Source organism: Orbicella faveolata, unplaced genomic scaffold (genome assembly GCF_042242905.1).
Source record: "Orbicella faveolata isolate gen_17 unplaced genomic scaffold, um_ofav_v1 contig_27, whole genome shotgun sequence".
NCBI lineage: Eukaryota > Metazoa > Cnidaria > Anthozoa > Scleractinia > Merulinidae > Orbicella > Orbicella faveolata.
In genome coordinates, this window is record NW_028301555.1 from 7,629,027 (window position 1) to 7,645,505 (window position 16,479).

At 40.0% G+C, this 16,479-nt stretch overlaps 1 protein-coding gene across 1 annotated transcript; it reads right to left on the reverse strand.

Annotated features, from left to right (window-relative positions):
- Positions 1-44: 44 nt before the first annotated feature.
- LOC110054780 (uncharacterized) lies at positions 45-13,490 on the reverse strand. The gene is made up of 5 exons (XM_089297015.1): positions 13,300-13,490; positions 7,284-8,259; positions 6,167-6,691; positions 3,117-3,332; positions 45-2,357 (listed from the first exon to the last, which is right to left on the reverse strand). Exons 2-5 carry the CDS (start codon positions 8,239-8,241, stop codon positions 1,189-1,191), a joined length of 2,868 nt encoding a protein of 955 aa, XP_089153141.1. The 5' UTR covers positions 8,242-8,259; positions 13,300-13,490; the 3' UTR covers positions 45-1,188.
- Between the last annotated feature and the right edge of the window lie 2,989 nt (positions 13,491-16,479).

Below are 16,479 nucleotides of genomic sequence, written 5' to 3' on the forward strand. Positions count from 1 at the left end.
TGACAGAGTTGCTTCGAGACGATGGTGAAGCAGTGCAAAAGGAATCAAAAAACAACACCGTTCTTCGTTTACGTTGTGGGTCAAAAGCAATACCTTCAAAAGGTTTGTACAGTGTTTGAGGTGACTTGTGAAAATTTAGTCACTTCTTTAGTTTAGTAATACTAATTACATTACTGCGCGATAACTGGAAAGATTTTAGACTCTCCGATCCGGCCCTAATATCCCATGTTACCAACCGACAAATCAAAATTGTTGAGTACGCTCTTTTTGCATCAGCAGACCCTGCTGCCTAGCGTATGTAAATGGAAGCTTCGGCGACGCCAAGGACGACGCCCAGCAAAAAATGGATTAATGTTCTGCCTATGTATTTGGTAATTATCTACTCATTAGGGAGCTTAAGCAACGACGACGACGACGCCGAGGACAACGCCTAGCAAAAAATGAATTTATATTTCACAAGCGAAATCCGCGATTGTCCAGATCTGTTCGGTACGCCAGTGGCTCTAAGACCAAGTTCAGACGCCGTACCTCACATGAGCCGAATCGAATGCAAATGAGAAGAATCCAATGTTCAATGTTCAGAGTTCAATGTTCTCAAAAGTAATCTGGCTGATGCTACTCTCTCGGCATTTCTGTTCATCTAATATGCTATCTGTGCCAAGTCCTCCTGGCGTCGATGTCAGCTCATGAGTTCCTTCTCCTGGTGTCATCTTACTCTGCTCTTCTTCCGGTATCCCACTTTCCAACATTCTCATCATTACACAGAGTTCGTTACACTAACTATTTGATTTGTCAGTGATTCAGTGATGACTATATCTGCAATGTCTCTAATGAAATTTAGAAGCCGGGTCGGATTGTTTCAGTAACTCTTACGGTAAATCTCTCCGCTGTAGAATTGGTATGTCCTTACCAACTCTTGGAAACTTCTTCCAAAGCTGTTCGGTTTTGTGTCCTAAGTCAGTGTCTCTTAAATACACGTACGTATTAAATCAAGACGCAGCTGTTCTCGTGGCCAACTTCGCCAGAGGGACGCGTGGATAGTGTGTTTTGATCGTTTTGATTTCCATGTCTTCAAAGAACAGTTGTTACTGATTTGGCAGTATTTCTAGCTGATCCTTTATTTTCATTCAGTATCTCCCGGCATAACGTGCAATGTGATCGTCTCCGCTGCCGGAGTCGTCACGTGAATTATCTGCCACCGCTTTCACATTCACCAGGCCGTCTTAGAATCAAATGTACGGTCGACTGTTTCGGAATGTTGTAGTCATTCAAAGTGCGGAGATCTTCGATTTCCTTGCCATGAAAGAAAAGTTGTTGCTGTTCAGTTGGTATGCCCAGTTCGTCCCTTATTTTCTTCTTCACATCATGGACATGTCTCTCCGGTACAAAGTCTAACGTGATCACGGTCTTCCCAGTTCGCGTTTTCACGAAAACGTGCGCGTCACCATCACGGTCAGCAGAATCTTTTACAACCAAGCGTAAGGTTGATCCAATCTGATTGTTATAGCCACTCAGAGTGCATTGGTCACTAAGTTCCTTGTCGTCGCTGAGACACTGCAGGTGGGGTGCGATCCCCCTTTTGTAGTAAATTTTCCTTTTCACGTCCTTAATAGTAACGCTCGGTAAGCAACGGTCTAACGTTATGGTCTCTCCAGTTGGCATCTTCACATCAACACGCACTGTACCATGTTCCTCTTTCCTTACTTTTAAGTACAGAGTTGACTCTTTTTCGATTTTGTAATGCCACAACGACAATTCATCTTCAAGTTCCTGAGCCCCGAAATAGAGATGCTGTAGGTCAGGAGGGACCCCTTCTTTGTCTTCAATTAGCTTTTTCGCAAATGCGATGGCAATCATAGGTTCCACTTCCAGGGTGATCGTCTTTCCAGTCATCGTCTTCACGAAGACTTGCATGCCACCACAAAGTCGTTCAACCAGGTGTAAGACGCTATTCGTCCTAATATTACAGTCACCTAGGGTGAGCTCATCTTCAAGATATCTTCCGGCAAAGACCAGTCGCTGGTTGTGAAATGGAACTTTTTCTTGTTCTTGAATTATCTCCTTCACAATCTCAATAGAATCACTTGGCTCTACATTCAAAGTTCTCGTCTTTCCAGTCAGCCACTTAACGAAGATTTGCATACTGCCCGGAAGACCCAAGCGTCGGGTTGAAACCTTCTTCCACACGTCATATCCAAAAATGACCGAACGTGGTGGGATTCTTTCCTGTTCCTGTTTCTTCTTTTCCTTAATAGGTTCTTCTCCTGGTGTCAGCCATTGTGACCCTTGATTTGGTGCTAAGTCTAAACCGGATCCTGTATCTCTCTTCTTTGTTATGCTTCGCGGAGGGCCTTGAACTGAAATAAACAAATATAATGAAATCACCTCACAATCGTGGTTTAGAAATACAGTTCTTAAGAAAGGCATAATCAAATTGTGTGATCTGTTAAATGACATAAGTGAACTAAAGGCCTGGGACGTATTAAAAACAATAATATAACGAAAGATGAATACTTCCTTTTTATGAGTGTTTTTAGCGGGCTTTTAGCCAGGATCTGAAAAGTGAGCGTCCACAATATATCAAGGATCTTCTCCAACGAACAATACATAAAGCAGCATGCGAAAAATAAAACAATTTTCTTTCAACACTGGACGTCCGTAGGACGTCGGGGTACCCATCTGGGCTGGTTTTTGGCACTATCCCATTAGAATGGAAACAGTTACAAAATGCACACGCTGATTACAAAGATTGCAAAGGCGTTGTTTACCCATTTCTTCAAGGGTGCCATATTGTGATCTTGAGAAGAGAATCAGGACAACTCCAACATCAAAAAGCAGATATGAACAATTGTTTTCAACTGATTTGCGATGGAAAGAAATTCACCTTCTTCCTAGAAGTGTAACTGTAGACTCAAATCAGAGAATTCCGTTATAACTTTTTACATATAATTGTTTACACCAAAAGATCTTCACAAAATGGGCATTGTCATCACATCTATGTGTGCGTTTTGGAGAAGGTCTGACGAATCCCCTGAGCATCTGTTAAGTCACTGCGAAATGACGTGGTGGGATTCTTTCCTATCTCTGAAATTTGGCTACTAATACGTTATCTGTACCTGGTCCTCCTGCTTGGGGTGTCAGTTCATGAGGTCCTACACTTGATGCCATCTCATTCCGCCCTTCTTTCGGTGTAGGCTCACGAGGTCCTTCCACCGGTATCGCCTTTAAAGGCTCTTCTCCTGGCGTCACCTCATATGACTCTTGTTTTCCTGCTAACTCTATACCGAATCCCGTATCCTTTGCCCTTAATATGCTTCGCGGGGGGACTTGAACTAAAATAAATCAGTAAAGAAAATTAATGTAGCTTATGACAAACAATGGTGTTAACTTTGCTTCCCCGGGTCTTCTGGTCTCATCCTGTCAGTCCAGTCCTAAGCTCGGACACGATAAAGGAGGAGAGCTGGGCATGGGGTTAGCTACTCTATCCCATAGGAAAAACTATCGCTACAGAAATAGGAACAGAACAAACAACTGACAAAGGTGACGTGTGAAGAGGGATTACATCCAGCCTAAAAATAGACAAGACTGGATAAGAGAATAACTGAAAGATAACAACTCGTCTGCAAAGAAAGCTCTCAACTGAAGCCATTGACAGTATCCTGAAGGGGCCTTAAGGTGGCTGAACACAGTTTTTGATACCTGTATTTCATTCACCTTTTTCTCTAAAACCCTTGATCTCTCGGTCGCCAAAAATGGCAGCAAGCAATTTAATAATACAAACTTTGGTTTTTTGATGGTTTAGCTGACGTGGGTGCCGTTGCCATGGCAACAGGAATAAAAATAAAAAGGCCTTTAAAATCGGTTTTGTTTATTTGTAGAAAATCTAGTCATTAGATTTTCTTGATAATTTGCGTGCAACATACTTGTAACGATTCTCACAAGTTAACACCATTTTCTTCATAATTTAACAGGGAGATCTTTAATTATCCCTTGTTGAAGGTTCACTGGAATATCTAGAATTTCCTTTGTTAAAGTTCAATTATTTTCAATACTCCAGTTACTTATTTCCTAAAGTATTTTCCTGCCAAATTTCGTGGAATTCTAATGAGTGATTCTCGAGAAATAGGAGTATTTCAGAGAGTGCAATTTTCGTTTAATCGTAATCTTTTGACTTACTACGCATGCGCTGCATTTAACTGGGTTCTTTCGGTAAGAAAGAAAAAGCTGAGAATGAATGAGTTGCCAGTAATCGGATACCCGTGTTTGCGCAAAGAACTCTGGGATCGTCAGGGGGCAAACATTGCAAGTCGCTAGAAGGAAATGTATGGCGAAAAGTTATTTCGACGCCCAAAAACATCGTTTTGGGGAGAGATCAACGTTATTTCGCCGTTATTTTATCGCGAATGGATGTTGGCAATGTTGATACATGGAAAATGTAAGTTTTTGTTTGAATAACCGTGAAATAAGTGATAAAATTTACCGATAAACTCCCTTTTGCTTGGGTGAGGTTTATTGTGAAATACATCGAAGAGAATATTGAAAATTTCAAAACACGCCTGATCTCGAGAGGCTACCCGGAGCAAAAGGTAGAAAAGACCCTCTGAAAAGTTAAATATAAAGACAGAAAAGAAGCTCTAAAACAGAAATCGAGAATTGCATGAGGAACTACTACCCTTTGTGTCGGGCAATTTCACTCAACCGGCAATACCAAACTTTGGAAAGCATAATCACGCACAAATGGCACTTTTAAATACAAATACTCAGAGATATATTCAAGGAGCCACCCTTGATCTTTTATAGAAAAGGAAAATCACTGAAATACGTGCTTGTAAAAGCAAAACAAAGGCTTTGAGCAACACAGTAGCCACACAGCATGAGTCGCGCGGACTCATTTGTCATTAAATCAACCCCAGACAGTACAATGATCGCCACCGGGCTTATTTTCAGTATTATTTGTATGACTGAGCTTTCAAATAAGCCAAAAGTAGCCTGTACATAACTTAAAAGGCTTTACTGGGTTATTTCCTCTCGATTTATACCTAATTAATTTTGTAATATTTTCAGACCATTACGCGATGTAAATTTCACAATAAACCTCACGCAAGCAACGGAGTTTATCGGTAGATTTTGTCACATATTTCACTTTTATTCAAACAAAAACTTACATATTCCACATATCAACATTGCCCAAATCCATTAGCGATAAAAACGACGGCGAAAAAGCGTTGATCTCGCTCAAAAATCGTTTTCTTGTAACTGGAAACAACTTTTCGCCATACATTTCCTTCTAGCGACTAGCAATGTTTGCCCCCTGACGATCCCAGAGTTCTTCGCGCAAACACGGGTATCTGATTACTGGCAACTCATCCATTGCTGGGTTCTTTGCATCGTTACCTTTTCTAACATATCTTTGTAATAAAAGACTAAAGTCATCAATACGCTGGGTCCAATTACAGAGAAAAATAGCACAGATAGTGCGGGTGTTGAGTAAATAAAATGATCGCTCTATTAACGGCATGTTTGTTTTTTGCAATCCTTGTGCACGCGCTGAATTGCATCAGCAAAAGCGCGCGCGAAAACTGTGTTCGGCCACCTTAAGTGCACAACACAACACGAAGGAGACGTCTTAGCGAGTGAGCTTGGTCACTAACCAAGCTCACTCAAGTTCAGCGCGTCTCCCATCCCTTTTTGATGCTCTCTTAAATTCATAATTACTATTCAGTAGTTGCATTTTGCATAGTTAATTAAATAAATTATTTAACGTATATGTGTCCCTTATGCTTTAGTTCAAAATGTTTGTGACTTGTTTGTGTCATTATTCTTTAGTAAGGCATGACCCGCCTACATTTAGCCTTCGCTACCTACAAGAATGCCCAAATTTGTAAATTTATCTATCTCTTAAATAAATAAAAATTGTTGGATAATTCTTGTATGTGGTGGAATCAAACGTCCTCTTCATTCACTTTCGGTAAATCCTTTTCATTTTGCCAGCCAAACAGCAATTAAAGCTACACCGGTACGTGGTTATGCCGGTAAACGGGACTAGTCAGCGTTAAAAAGCAATTGTATTTGAAAAACTTCATCAAAACCCAATAACATCTTTGTTGCTTTATGAGAAAACTAAGTATACAAACAGCATGCGCGTGAATACAACCTCTGAACTCACCCGAACGCTGCAACAAATGATCTCGACAAGCCCTGTACTCCTCCTCTAGAATGGTTGTAGTGAGCTTCGCTTCAGTGAGACCAAGCTCTTTCAGAACCTCATCGGCCACAAGGAATTTTTGCACCATTTTATTGAGAAAGCCAGAGCAATAATCAGACCACAATTCGTCAAGTATTTCCAGAGAGCTACATTCAACTGTGATGATCAAACTCCCTGACTGAGTATCCACAATCAAGACTTTTCGTAACTTCTCCAAGTAATAAACCAAACCATTTAAATCCTCTGGTTCCGATGGCCGGTCAATTGACGTCAAGTATTTTGACGCCGCGAGGTTCAAAACTTGCTGTTCCGTGGGAAAACCAGTTTCTGCCTTTTGCGTATGTGATGAAATAGGTACTATTGTCATTCCTTGGGCGGGCACCCCTGCTTCGTGTTCCCGTGACGCCACTGCTATTTCTGAAGTCGGTCCCCCTTGTTGACCAGAACTTGAGATTGTTTCGCAGTCAATCCGCAGTCGAAGACGAGCTGTTGGGAAATAACCTGTTTTCAACTAGGAGTAGAAGCTAAAAATATTAGAAACAACGCCCAATACCTCGGCAAGTCCTTTACATTTGTTGGTGATATCCTACCGCGGGGCACGAAATTTTTGTGGGTTCTAATTTTTGCGAGTTTTGCGGTTTTTTCCAAGATCCACAAAATAGTTCCTGCACAAATGTTCTCCGCAAACATTTACTCCACTGGCAAAATTATGCATATACAAACCTCACATGTAGAATCTTGTTGATCCCATTTAGTTAAAACTTCTCTTTAAATAAAACGATGAAATTGCCCAGGGTACACTACAGGTGCGGCTGGTAACGGTACTAACGTCGGAATGTACTAACAGCCACACTGGGGTAAGGCTATTTTAAGTAAGCCTCGAAATCTGATTGGTTGTTTCGTTTTAGTGTTCCATTTTCACTGGGTGGGAGAAAGTTGTAATTTAGAGCAAAAAATAGTGCGATTCTTGAATAAATCGCACTAGTTAAAGCCAATCAGATTGCAAGGATCACCAGTGATTTCAAAATGGATATAATAAAGAGCATAAAGCGCTAAGTTGTAGGGAGCAGCTACTCACCTCCTGCTGCTTGAGAGATGCCAGCGGAGGAGCTGAGCCTGTCTATGGATTGATGCATCTCTCCAAGCTGATCTTTGATGTCTTGGGATTCCTCTCGAACTGCTTTCTCTAGGCTTTGAACTTCTTGAGTAGTACTTTTTAGTTCCCCCCCAAGCTGATCTTTGATATCTTGGGATTCCTCTCGAACTGCTGTTTCTAAACACTGCACTTTCTCTCCTATTACCTGGGTATTTTTTTCTATCCCTCCATCGACATCTTTCAAACTAGTCTCCAAACGTTCCATGCCATCTTGCATTTCTTTCATCGTAGATTTCAGTTCCCCTAAGGATTCCTTTATTTCCATGTCGTTTCTATACCACTCCAGCAGTTCTTGTACATTTCTTTCATCCTCTGCCGTGAGGGGATTCCTCAAAAAGTTAAAAATGGCCACTTGCCATTCACGCTTCTTTGATGGACTGATCTGACCCGCAATTCTAACAAGAGCCTCGCTGAGGTCTTGCCAAAGCGATAGAAACTCGTCATCTATAATTTCCATGTTTTGGTTCACGTGACCGTACAGTGTGTTTCGATAATATTTGATTCTCACCAAATCGGCAGCTAAACTGTAGTCTGTACTTGTTGGCAGGGCATCCCAGCCTGTGGCGGGAGGGATAAGGTTGCATATTGTCCTTAGCAACCTGAACAGCAGAGTAACATCAAAATCTGCTGACTTGCCGTACACCCCTGGGGAAGGGTACAGACAGTCCCACTGTGGCTTGGTAAGCTTTGCTGATATGAGCTGTTTCTCTGTGGCTGGATGCTTTAGTGTTGTGGGAAGATTACTTGGTGGACAAATCAAATCAAAAATCTCTCTCAGTAGTGCAGTGCCTCCACTTATCAACAGTCGTGAAATGCGTTGAAAATTCTCTTTTCCTCTTGTTGAACGAAGCACTTCATCTGGGTCTGGGGCGGTGGCCATTTTGTACTTCAGTACAGTCTGAAGTGAAAATATGATGTTACTCGAGCTTGGTATGTTGGAATGGATTGATATCACTTAGGATGATTTAGATTATGCAGTTCAGCCCCTAGTAAGCAGCCACCCTTGGGGAAATGGATACTGGCCGCTTAGAGGGGGCTGGCCGTTTAATAGAGGTAAAAACAATACAAAAGCCCTCTTGAGGACATTTACTACTGGCCGCATAATAGCGGTGGCCATTTAATAGGTGGCTGCTTAATAGGGGTTGGACTGTATTATATTCCAGTCGGTTAATTTATACTGTTGTATTCATTATGAAAGGTCTTCAAAATATAGAAATGGTGCAAATGTCTGGACTGACCAGTGAAACAAAGTGTAATACACTTGAAGAATGGGTCTTTATTCATCTACCCTTTACCATTCAATCAAGCCCTTCCTTGGATATTAAAACAAAAATCATTAACGAGACCTTTTTAAGAAAGCTTATGGCACTTTGTAATTTTTGTAGATCTTACATACTTTTGTTACCTCCCCAATGGGGCTTTTCAGGAACAATTACTTAAATCACTAAGTTACTAATAACTACACAATCAAAATTAATCAAATTTTAAAAAAAACATTTACAACATTATTTAAACTTTGTAGTCGCGAAAAATACTAAAAATAAATGAAGTTTAGGGAGTATTTACAAAATTGTCTAAAAGCTTATTCTTTAAGATACGTTTAAAAACTTGAACTGAACAGCTTGATTTTAAAAAGGGGTCTAAATTGTTCCAAAGTCCAATAGTTCTGTAATAAAATGTTCTTTGTCCTGAGGCTGTTTTAAAAAAAGGTGTATCAAGCTTTTGGCCACTCCTAGTTGTACGCTTGGTAACTTGCTCGTGGGTAATGAATTGTGACGTCAGATATTTGGGGGCGTGTCCAGAAATGCATTTAAAAGCCATGGTAGCTTGGCGGTAGTATAGTTGGTCCTTAACGGGTAACCAAGACAAACTTTTTAAGTGGGGAGTTACATGATCGTACTTTCTCGCGCTGTTGTTGTTGTTGTTATTATTATTATTATTATTATTATTATTACCATGGTGACAGGGAGTAATGTAGGATTCATGGATTCCTGTAACAAGGATGTGTTACATCTATGTTTCTGAACTGACACAAGCAGGTTTACTCGTGGCTATTTGCAATGTCAAATACAGATGACAAAAACTTGATCTAAACAAATAACATGCATGTTCTTATTCTTGTGAATGAAGATGTTATTTGGTTGCATTCTGATTGTAGGATTTTAACTTCAGAGTCTGGGCTTTTAGATGCAGTTAAATGACAGCTATTTCTACTCCCCCCTGAATGGGATGCATCCATTCTGGGGTTACTCCCCAGCATTAAATTCATCAGTACCCAATTATACACCTGGGTGGAGAGAAGCACTGTGAGAGTTAGGTGACTTGCCTAAAAACACAGTACAATGACCCCATCCAGGGCTCGAACCTTGACTGTTTGATCCAGAGTCGAGCTTGCTAATCATTAGGCCACTGTGCCTTCACCTTTTAATACTAATAATAATAATAATAATAATAATAATAATAATAGTAATAGTAATAGTAATAGTAATAGTAATAGTAATAGTAATAGTAATAGTAATAGTAACAGTAATAGTAGTAGTAGTAGTAGTAGTAGTAGTAGTAGTAATAGTAATAGTAATAATAATAATGATGATAATAATAAATTCTTTATTCATACTGCAAAAAATAGATTAGCTGAAATTAAATACAAAGAGAGCAGGTATAAACCTATGTGCAGTTGATAAAATACTTCAAATTAGTGTTAGCAATAAAAAAATCTTAAAATCTGAAAGGGAAGATTTGGTCACAACAATAACAACTATTAACTAAAAGCTACATTAATGCTTTAATCTGTCTTGCTCTATTACAAATACTGGAATGTTTTGTTTTTGACTTACAAGTTTTTAAATTTAAGCCTGTAATTCTTTAGGGAAATTGTTCCATTTTTTTCCTACTGCAAATTTAAATGTAGGCTGGCCCATAGCAGATTTTAACAGAAACGGAGAGAATGGAAGTCACAGAGTTAAAATTGTAATACAAGTCACATCGGGAACAAAAGTCAGTCAAACAAGCAAAAATTTTGCTGATCGTTGGAGCAGTTTAACTTGATTAACTTTTTCTAGCAAAAAGAAATAATTATTAACTGTCCACTTTTGAGCTTCCCTTTCACAACTTTCACCTTCCAGTGCCAGACTCCTCCCAGTAATCTGTTTTGACTTCGTAAAAGGTGAGAGTAAAAAAAATGTTCGCGAGTACCTGCTTACCTTGTGCTAATTGCCTGCATTGACATTCGGTAAAACTCTCAAGAGACAAGTCAGATCGAGCTAGCTAGTGCACAATATAATTAGTGTGACAGGATGTGGCATGTAAGGCAGGGCAGGAAAAATGCTGGTCCAATTGCCCACGACAAGTAAATTTTGCTCTTGGGCAGATGGAAGTTTCATCTTCCAGAGGGCAAGTGAAATTAGCCTCAGTAGTATTACTAGTGATAATTTCCCGTCAAAAACAATTTCAAAACTTAAGACTGCAAGATAAGCAAAACAATGCGGAAAGAGTGAATTAATTTAAAATCCAAGCATACTTTTTGCTTGCATTTGTCCTCTGGTATAGTATATCACTGGCTATTATATAGACAGTACCTAGTAAAATGATATGGTTGACAAGGTATGAACAGTGGGGGCCTACTTGGCAAATAATGTTTTAGTGGGGGCTTAACTGAAACTGAAATGTACTGGCCCAATGGGCAAATGGATTTCCACATTTTTTTCTGCCCCAAAAGGGTCTTTGAAGTGAGAATGTAGGGGATGACAAAGGCCAAACTTATAACAAAATGTGAAAGAGGCGGCTTCGCCTCGGGGAACATTGAGGGTCTCGGGAAACAAAACTCACTGTTTCCCTTGGGGCCAATCATTGAGTGCTTAATGTTCCCATGTTTCCCAAAACCCTTTAGAGGCCCTCACATGTGATGAACATAGCCAAGGCTGAAAATTGATTCTTAACCCATTTGTTGTGAATTCAATGACATTAACATTTTGTGATGCTGGTTTAAGTTAGAATTTAAGACCTTCGTGAATATCCCAGATCAAGGGAAAGCCCCATATCCATTGATTTAAACACCAGACAGTGATCTATGTGTCTAATAGGAATGCACGTTGGAGAATTAACCAAAACACCAATTCACATTCCAAATGGGAAATTATAAAGAAAGTTTCAGGCTAAAATTAGGCAAAAGGTCTAAAAATTGGCACACTCTTTTGGATGTTCCTGTATAAAAGGATTATAAACAATTATTGGATGAGGTTTTTGTGATATCCAGAATAGTCAAGGTCGAGGTAGGGGTTGTCAGCTGAAGCCGAAGGCTGAGGCTGATAACCTTTACCGAGACCTTGATTATTCTGGATATCACAAAAACCGAATCTTAAATAACTGTTTTAATATACATTGAATGAATAAAAATGGAAGTCATGTTTTTGCTTCTTCACTGATGGCAAGCAACACAAAGCGAACAAACTTGACATGATTTCCCTAAGAAATCATGGACCGTGGTCATACATGACATGACTATGTGTGACCTTCAGTGTCCTTGGCATGTTTATTGTATAATCTGCAGCTAGATGACATCACAGGGGCTGATTTTGAAATTTCACTATACGCTTTCGGCCAATCAGCAAAGAGATAGTGAGTTCAATGTATAAAAATGTGGTTTAATTGACCTCTGGATAAGGACAGTCTGAACTGGCCTGCAAACAGGCTCCTGGGGAGGGAGGAGAAAATTCAGCGAGCAAAGCCATTTACTGACAAGGGTGAGAAAACGATTCAGCGAGCAAAGCGGGGCAGCCTGTAGACATTCTGTTGATGCCGCTGTTCCATGATGACAGAATCTGGTATCATGATCTGATTGGTTAAATTGCTGATTGTTGACAGCTTTGAAATAAATATTTAACAGATCTTGACAATAATAATGCATAATGTTTGCCAAGACTGAGAAAGATGGAGTCTGTATGCAATGCACAGTGTATAAATGTGGAATTTGAAGCAGCACTGAAGATTTCTTTACAACATTTTATCCATATCTCTGGTTTGAAACTTGACAGAAGTAACGCCTGGAAACTGTGCCTCAGAAGTGCGATGGTTTTGGCATTCTACTGACCAGTTGCGGGAGGAGTTTATAATAATTACTACTTAAACGAAAGAAAAGCATCAATTTTGACGGGTCTAATTACCTTCTTAACTGATTAGTGACAGGCTAATCACCACTGGCACATCAAAAATAATGTCTATGGGCTCCCCTGCTCACAAAATTCTTTATTTACACTCATGGGCTCGCTTCACTCATCCAGTTTTCTCCACCCTCGCTGGGAGCCTGTTTGCAGGCTAGGTCCAAACAAGTCACTGACTTGATTGATCTCTCGAGTTATTAACTACTGAAACGACAATACAGGCACTGATTCGTCACGCAATGTTTACTTTTCAAGATAGATAGCGTGACGTGAGTTTACCGGGTTTTTAAATTACCCATTAAACATTTAAAACACTTGCCAATGCAAAAAGATCACGTAAGGAATGGATTTTCCCTGCTTTACTATCCTATTTTAACATTACTTTTAAAACAGGGTTATACGATATCCCATTCTCTGGCACACCATGGCAAAGAGGTCCCAATGCAGCGACAGTTTTACATGTCGAATAGCGGGTTGTCAGTGATAAACCTTCCCGAATGTTTTAATGAATTATTAAATATTCCTTTGCAAAAGCCCAGCAGAAAGACTCAGCAAGGAGAATTGCAGACACTGTAGCCCAGTATCATTTCACCTGGAGATTTTTTAGGTTATGTGAACGCGTTCGTACGCTAATAATACTCGAACCAGCTGTCGCACGCCTTTGTTCATTACAGCCATTGCATTTGACTACCGTTCGTTCAGAAAGTTTATCAGCTCGCTGAAATAGATTGAAAACCATAAAAAAGGTGCGGAGTAAAACATATATTACATCTTCTTACCTTTTGATGTCCACCTTTGTGGTTTCTGATTTTAAACCTGCCACAGAGAATTCAGTCTTCTCACAAAACATCCATCAAGGCGGAAATGGTTAGGTTTGTAAAGCCTCACGGGAAAGCAAACCTTAAAAGAAAGGGACGGAGCGGAGGGAGCGTAGAGGGCCAAAAAAAAAAACGATTCTTTTTCCGAGACTGTGAGCCCAAAGCAAGCCAGCCAACCAGCTTACTTTCTGATTAAAGATACATAGCGTTACCATTTCGTATAGACTTGTTCATTCAACGTTACGTTTTGTGTCAGATTCCTTTGATCACAAGAACGTTGACTTGTATTATGTTGCACCCTCATGTACCTTGCGTGACAACGTTCGCCCATGCTCGTCGACAGTACTAGCCCACTACATGTAACCAAAGAAAAACAGTGAAAATGTTTACTCAGTCATAACATGAGGACTGAATGTGGTCTCGACCTGATTTCCACCGAATTGGTTGTCGCATTGTTTGCGAAACGTCTGCATACAAGCCAAGTGGCCCAGCGGGCTCGCGCTTATCTCCAGTTTTTGTAGCGTGAAGTGACCAGGAGTATTTCTACTCCCCCCTGGATGGGATGCTAGTCCATCGCAGGGTTACCCCCAGCATTAAATTCACCGGTACCCATTTATACACCTTAGTGGAGAGAGGTACTGTGAGGGCAAAGTGTCTTGCCCAAGAACACAACACAATGTTCCTGACCAGGACTCGAACCCGGACCGCTCGATCCGGAGACGAGCGCATTAACCCCCTTATAGTTGTGACAAGTAAAACATGGATACGGTCAATTCATGCTATGTTCTGTTCTCTTCATCGAAGACCCTGAGTTCTTGAGCTCCTTGTCATCAAGTTGCGCCAAGCAACAAAACATGTAAAGCTAATGTATCGAATGTATCGATCAAACAGACTCAAACATCCCCAGGACACACGACCGCATAGTCTATGCTTCCCCCCTCCCCCGTGGGAATAAGTTGCCTGGAGACGATGCTGAAGCATTGCAAAAGGAATCAAAAGACAACACAGTTGTTTGTTTACGTTGTGAATCAAAAACAATGCTTTTAAAAGGTTCATAAAGTGTTTGAGGGTAAATGTTAAGTCTGACTTGTAAAAATTTAGTCACTTCTTTAGTTTAATAATTAACAATTAGATTATGAGCTCGAGATTTCTATGAGGTTTCTATAGTTGATGAGGCCGAAGGCACTATCGCCTCATAGAAATCGAGAGCGAATAATCTAATTTTTTTTAGTACAATTCTAACTTAAATTAACTCAAATAATGGTTTCCAAATATTTTTCGACGCATTATTGAACTTAACGCTTTGACAGAATCGCACGTATTGAATTGTCCATGGTAAATTTGCAGTTGTTTACGCGCGCGCACCGGTTTTTCAATAATTTTAAGGTTTTAAAGTCAAGAACCCGTTATGTCCGTCTTCTTCCTTCTTCTTCTCAGGAATATAATTATCCATTTACATCTAAACTTTCATCCAAAACTTCGGAAAAACGATAAAAACGTCGCATTTCGTGGACGACCAACAGCTACTGCATTCTAATTAAAGAATAGAGTGTTTCTGTCGAGGAACTATCGGTTGATAGTTGCCCCGCGGAAATTTGATGTTCTTAAAACAAATATTTGCCCGTGAAGCGAAGCTTCGAGGGCAAATATGTTAGTTTTAAGAACATCAAATTTCCGAGGGACAACTATCAGACCGATAGTTCCGAGACATAAACACTCTATTGTCTTTATCGTTCACCACTAAATTTTCTTACGCGCGCCAGTTCAAAATTCACAGTGAATTATTTTCAACTTTTTTAGATGAAAGCCGTGAAAGGTCGTTAAAGCCAAATGTAAAATTTGAAAAGGAAAACAGACAAAAACCCACTTAATACATTTCAATTGTTTACTTTCTGTAAGCCCGCTTCTTTACAGAAACATTTACACGGACGAGTACTATCTATCCGGGTATTTTCCTCGGACGGGCACTATGGGCTGATAGCGTGTCTCCACGGATGAACAGTATCGCGTCACGTGATCAATTTAAACCAATAAGAATCGGAGAAAATTTAGTGGTGAACTATAATGGCTGATAGTATACGAGTAGTTCAGCCAATGGGATTGCAGCATTTGCATTAGTATACTAGTAGAATTCTACTAATTAAGAAATAGAAAGCATGTACCGTGTTTCTATCGAGTTTTACTATAAATCTACTAGCGTTCTATCACGAATCCCGGTCTCTGATTGGCTACACTAATCACTATCTATTCTGTGATAGATAGTGAGTAGCGTAGCAGTGTGTCCTTGTAATAACAAAATGACGACCGCTTCTTGGCGTTTTCGAAGTGTCTCTGAAGAGGATTTAGATAGAGTTTTGAACGACTAGTAGATTTATACTTATACAATAAGATTATTCGCCCTCGATATCTATGAGATTTAGCCCTGGAGCTCCTGTAAAACTAGTGATGTGTTACACACGAAGAAATGCAAGTTTGTTTTTCAAACACCTCGGCCATAACTGGAAGGCAGCACTCAAATTGTTTACGGCAAATCCCACTGCTGTAGATTTGGCATGTCATTACCAACTCTTGAAAACTCCTTCTAAGGCTATGCAGTTTTGTGCCTTTAGTCAGTGCGTGTGTATATTTATACATCAAGACGCACTTGTTGCCGCTACCAACTTTGCCAGAGGGACACATGGATAGTGTACAATCTGAAGCTATTTTGTAGTCACTTAGAATGCGATCGTTTTTAAGTTCTAAGTCCTAGGATAGGATAAGATACTTTTGTAGTTAAAGTGGCAATATGCTTAGCCATACGGCTAGTTACAGATGTCCCACTTACTGTGTTCTATTGTTTCGCGGATAATAACTAAAGCACTTTAGGACATATTTGGTGAAATTCATCTTAGGTAGGGAAAACATTTACACCTCGCAGGTTGTAATTACTCTTACTAATGTTAACAAGACGATTAATGCTTGCCGGCGCTCTCGAATGCTTGCCGGCGTTCTCAAATGTTTAATTTAAAAAACAGTTGTTGCTGATCTGGCGGTATTTCTACCTGGTCCTCTATTTTCCTTTTTACATTTTGGAAAGTATTTCCCGGCATAATGTGTAATGTAATAGTCTCCGCTGTCGAAGTCGTCACGTGAATTATCATA

Excerpts from the sequence above, each read along its gene's own strand:
- LOC110054780 (XM_089297015.1), bottom strand. The coding sequence starts at position 8,241 with ATGGCCACCGCCCCAGACCCAGATGAAGTGCTTCGTTCAACAAGAGGA. Across the intron at positions 6,692-7,283 it reads CATCTCTCAAGCAGCAGGAG|CTCGTCTTCGACTGCGGATT; the intron begins GTGAGTAGCTGC and ends ATTTCCCAACAG. Across the intron at positions 3,333-6,166 it reads TCATTTGTTGCAGCGTTCGG|TTCAAGTCCCCCCGCGAAGC; the intron begins GTGAGTTCAGAG and ends GATTTATTTTAG.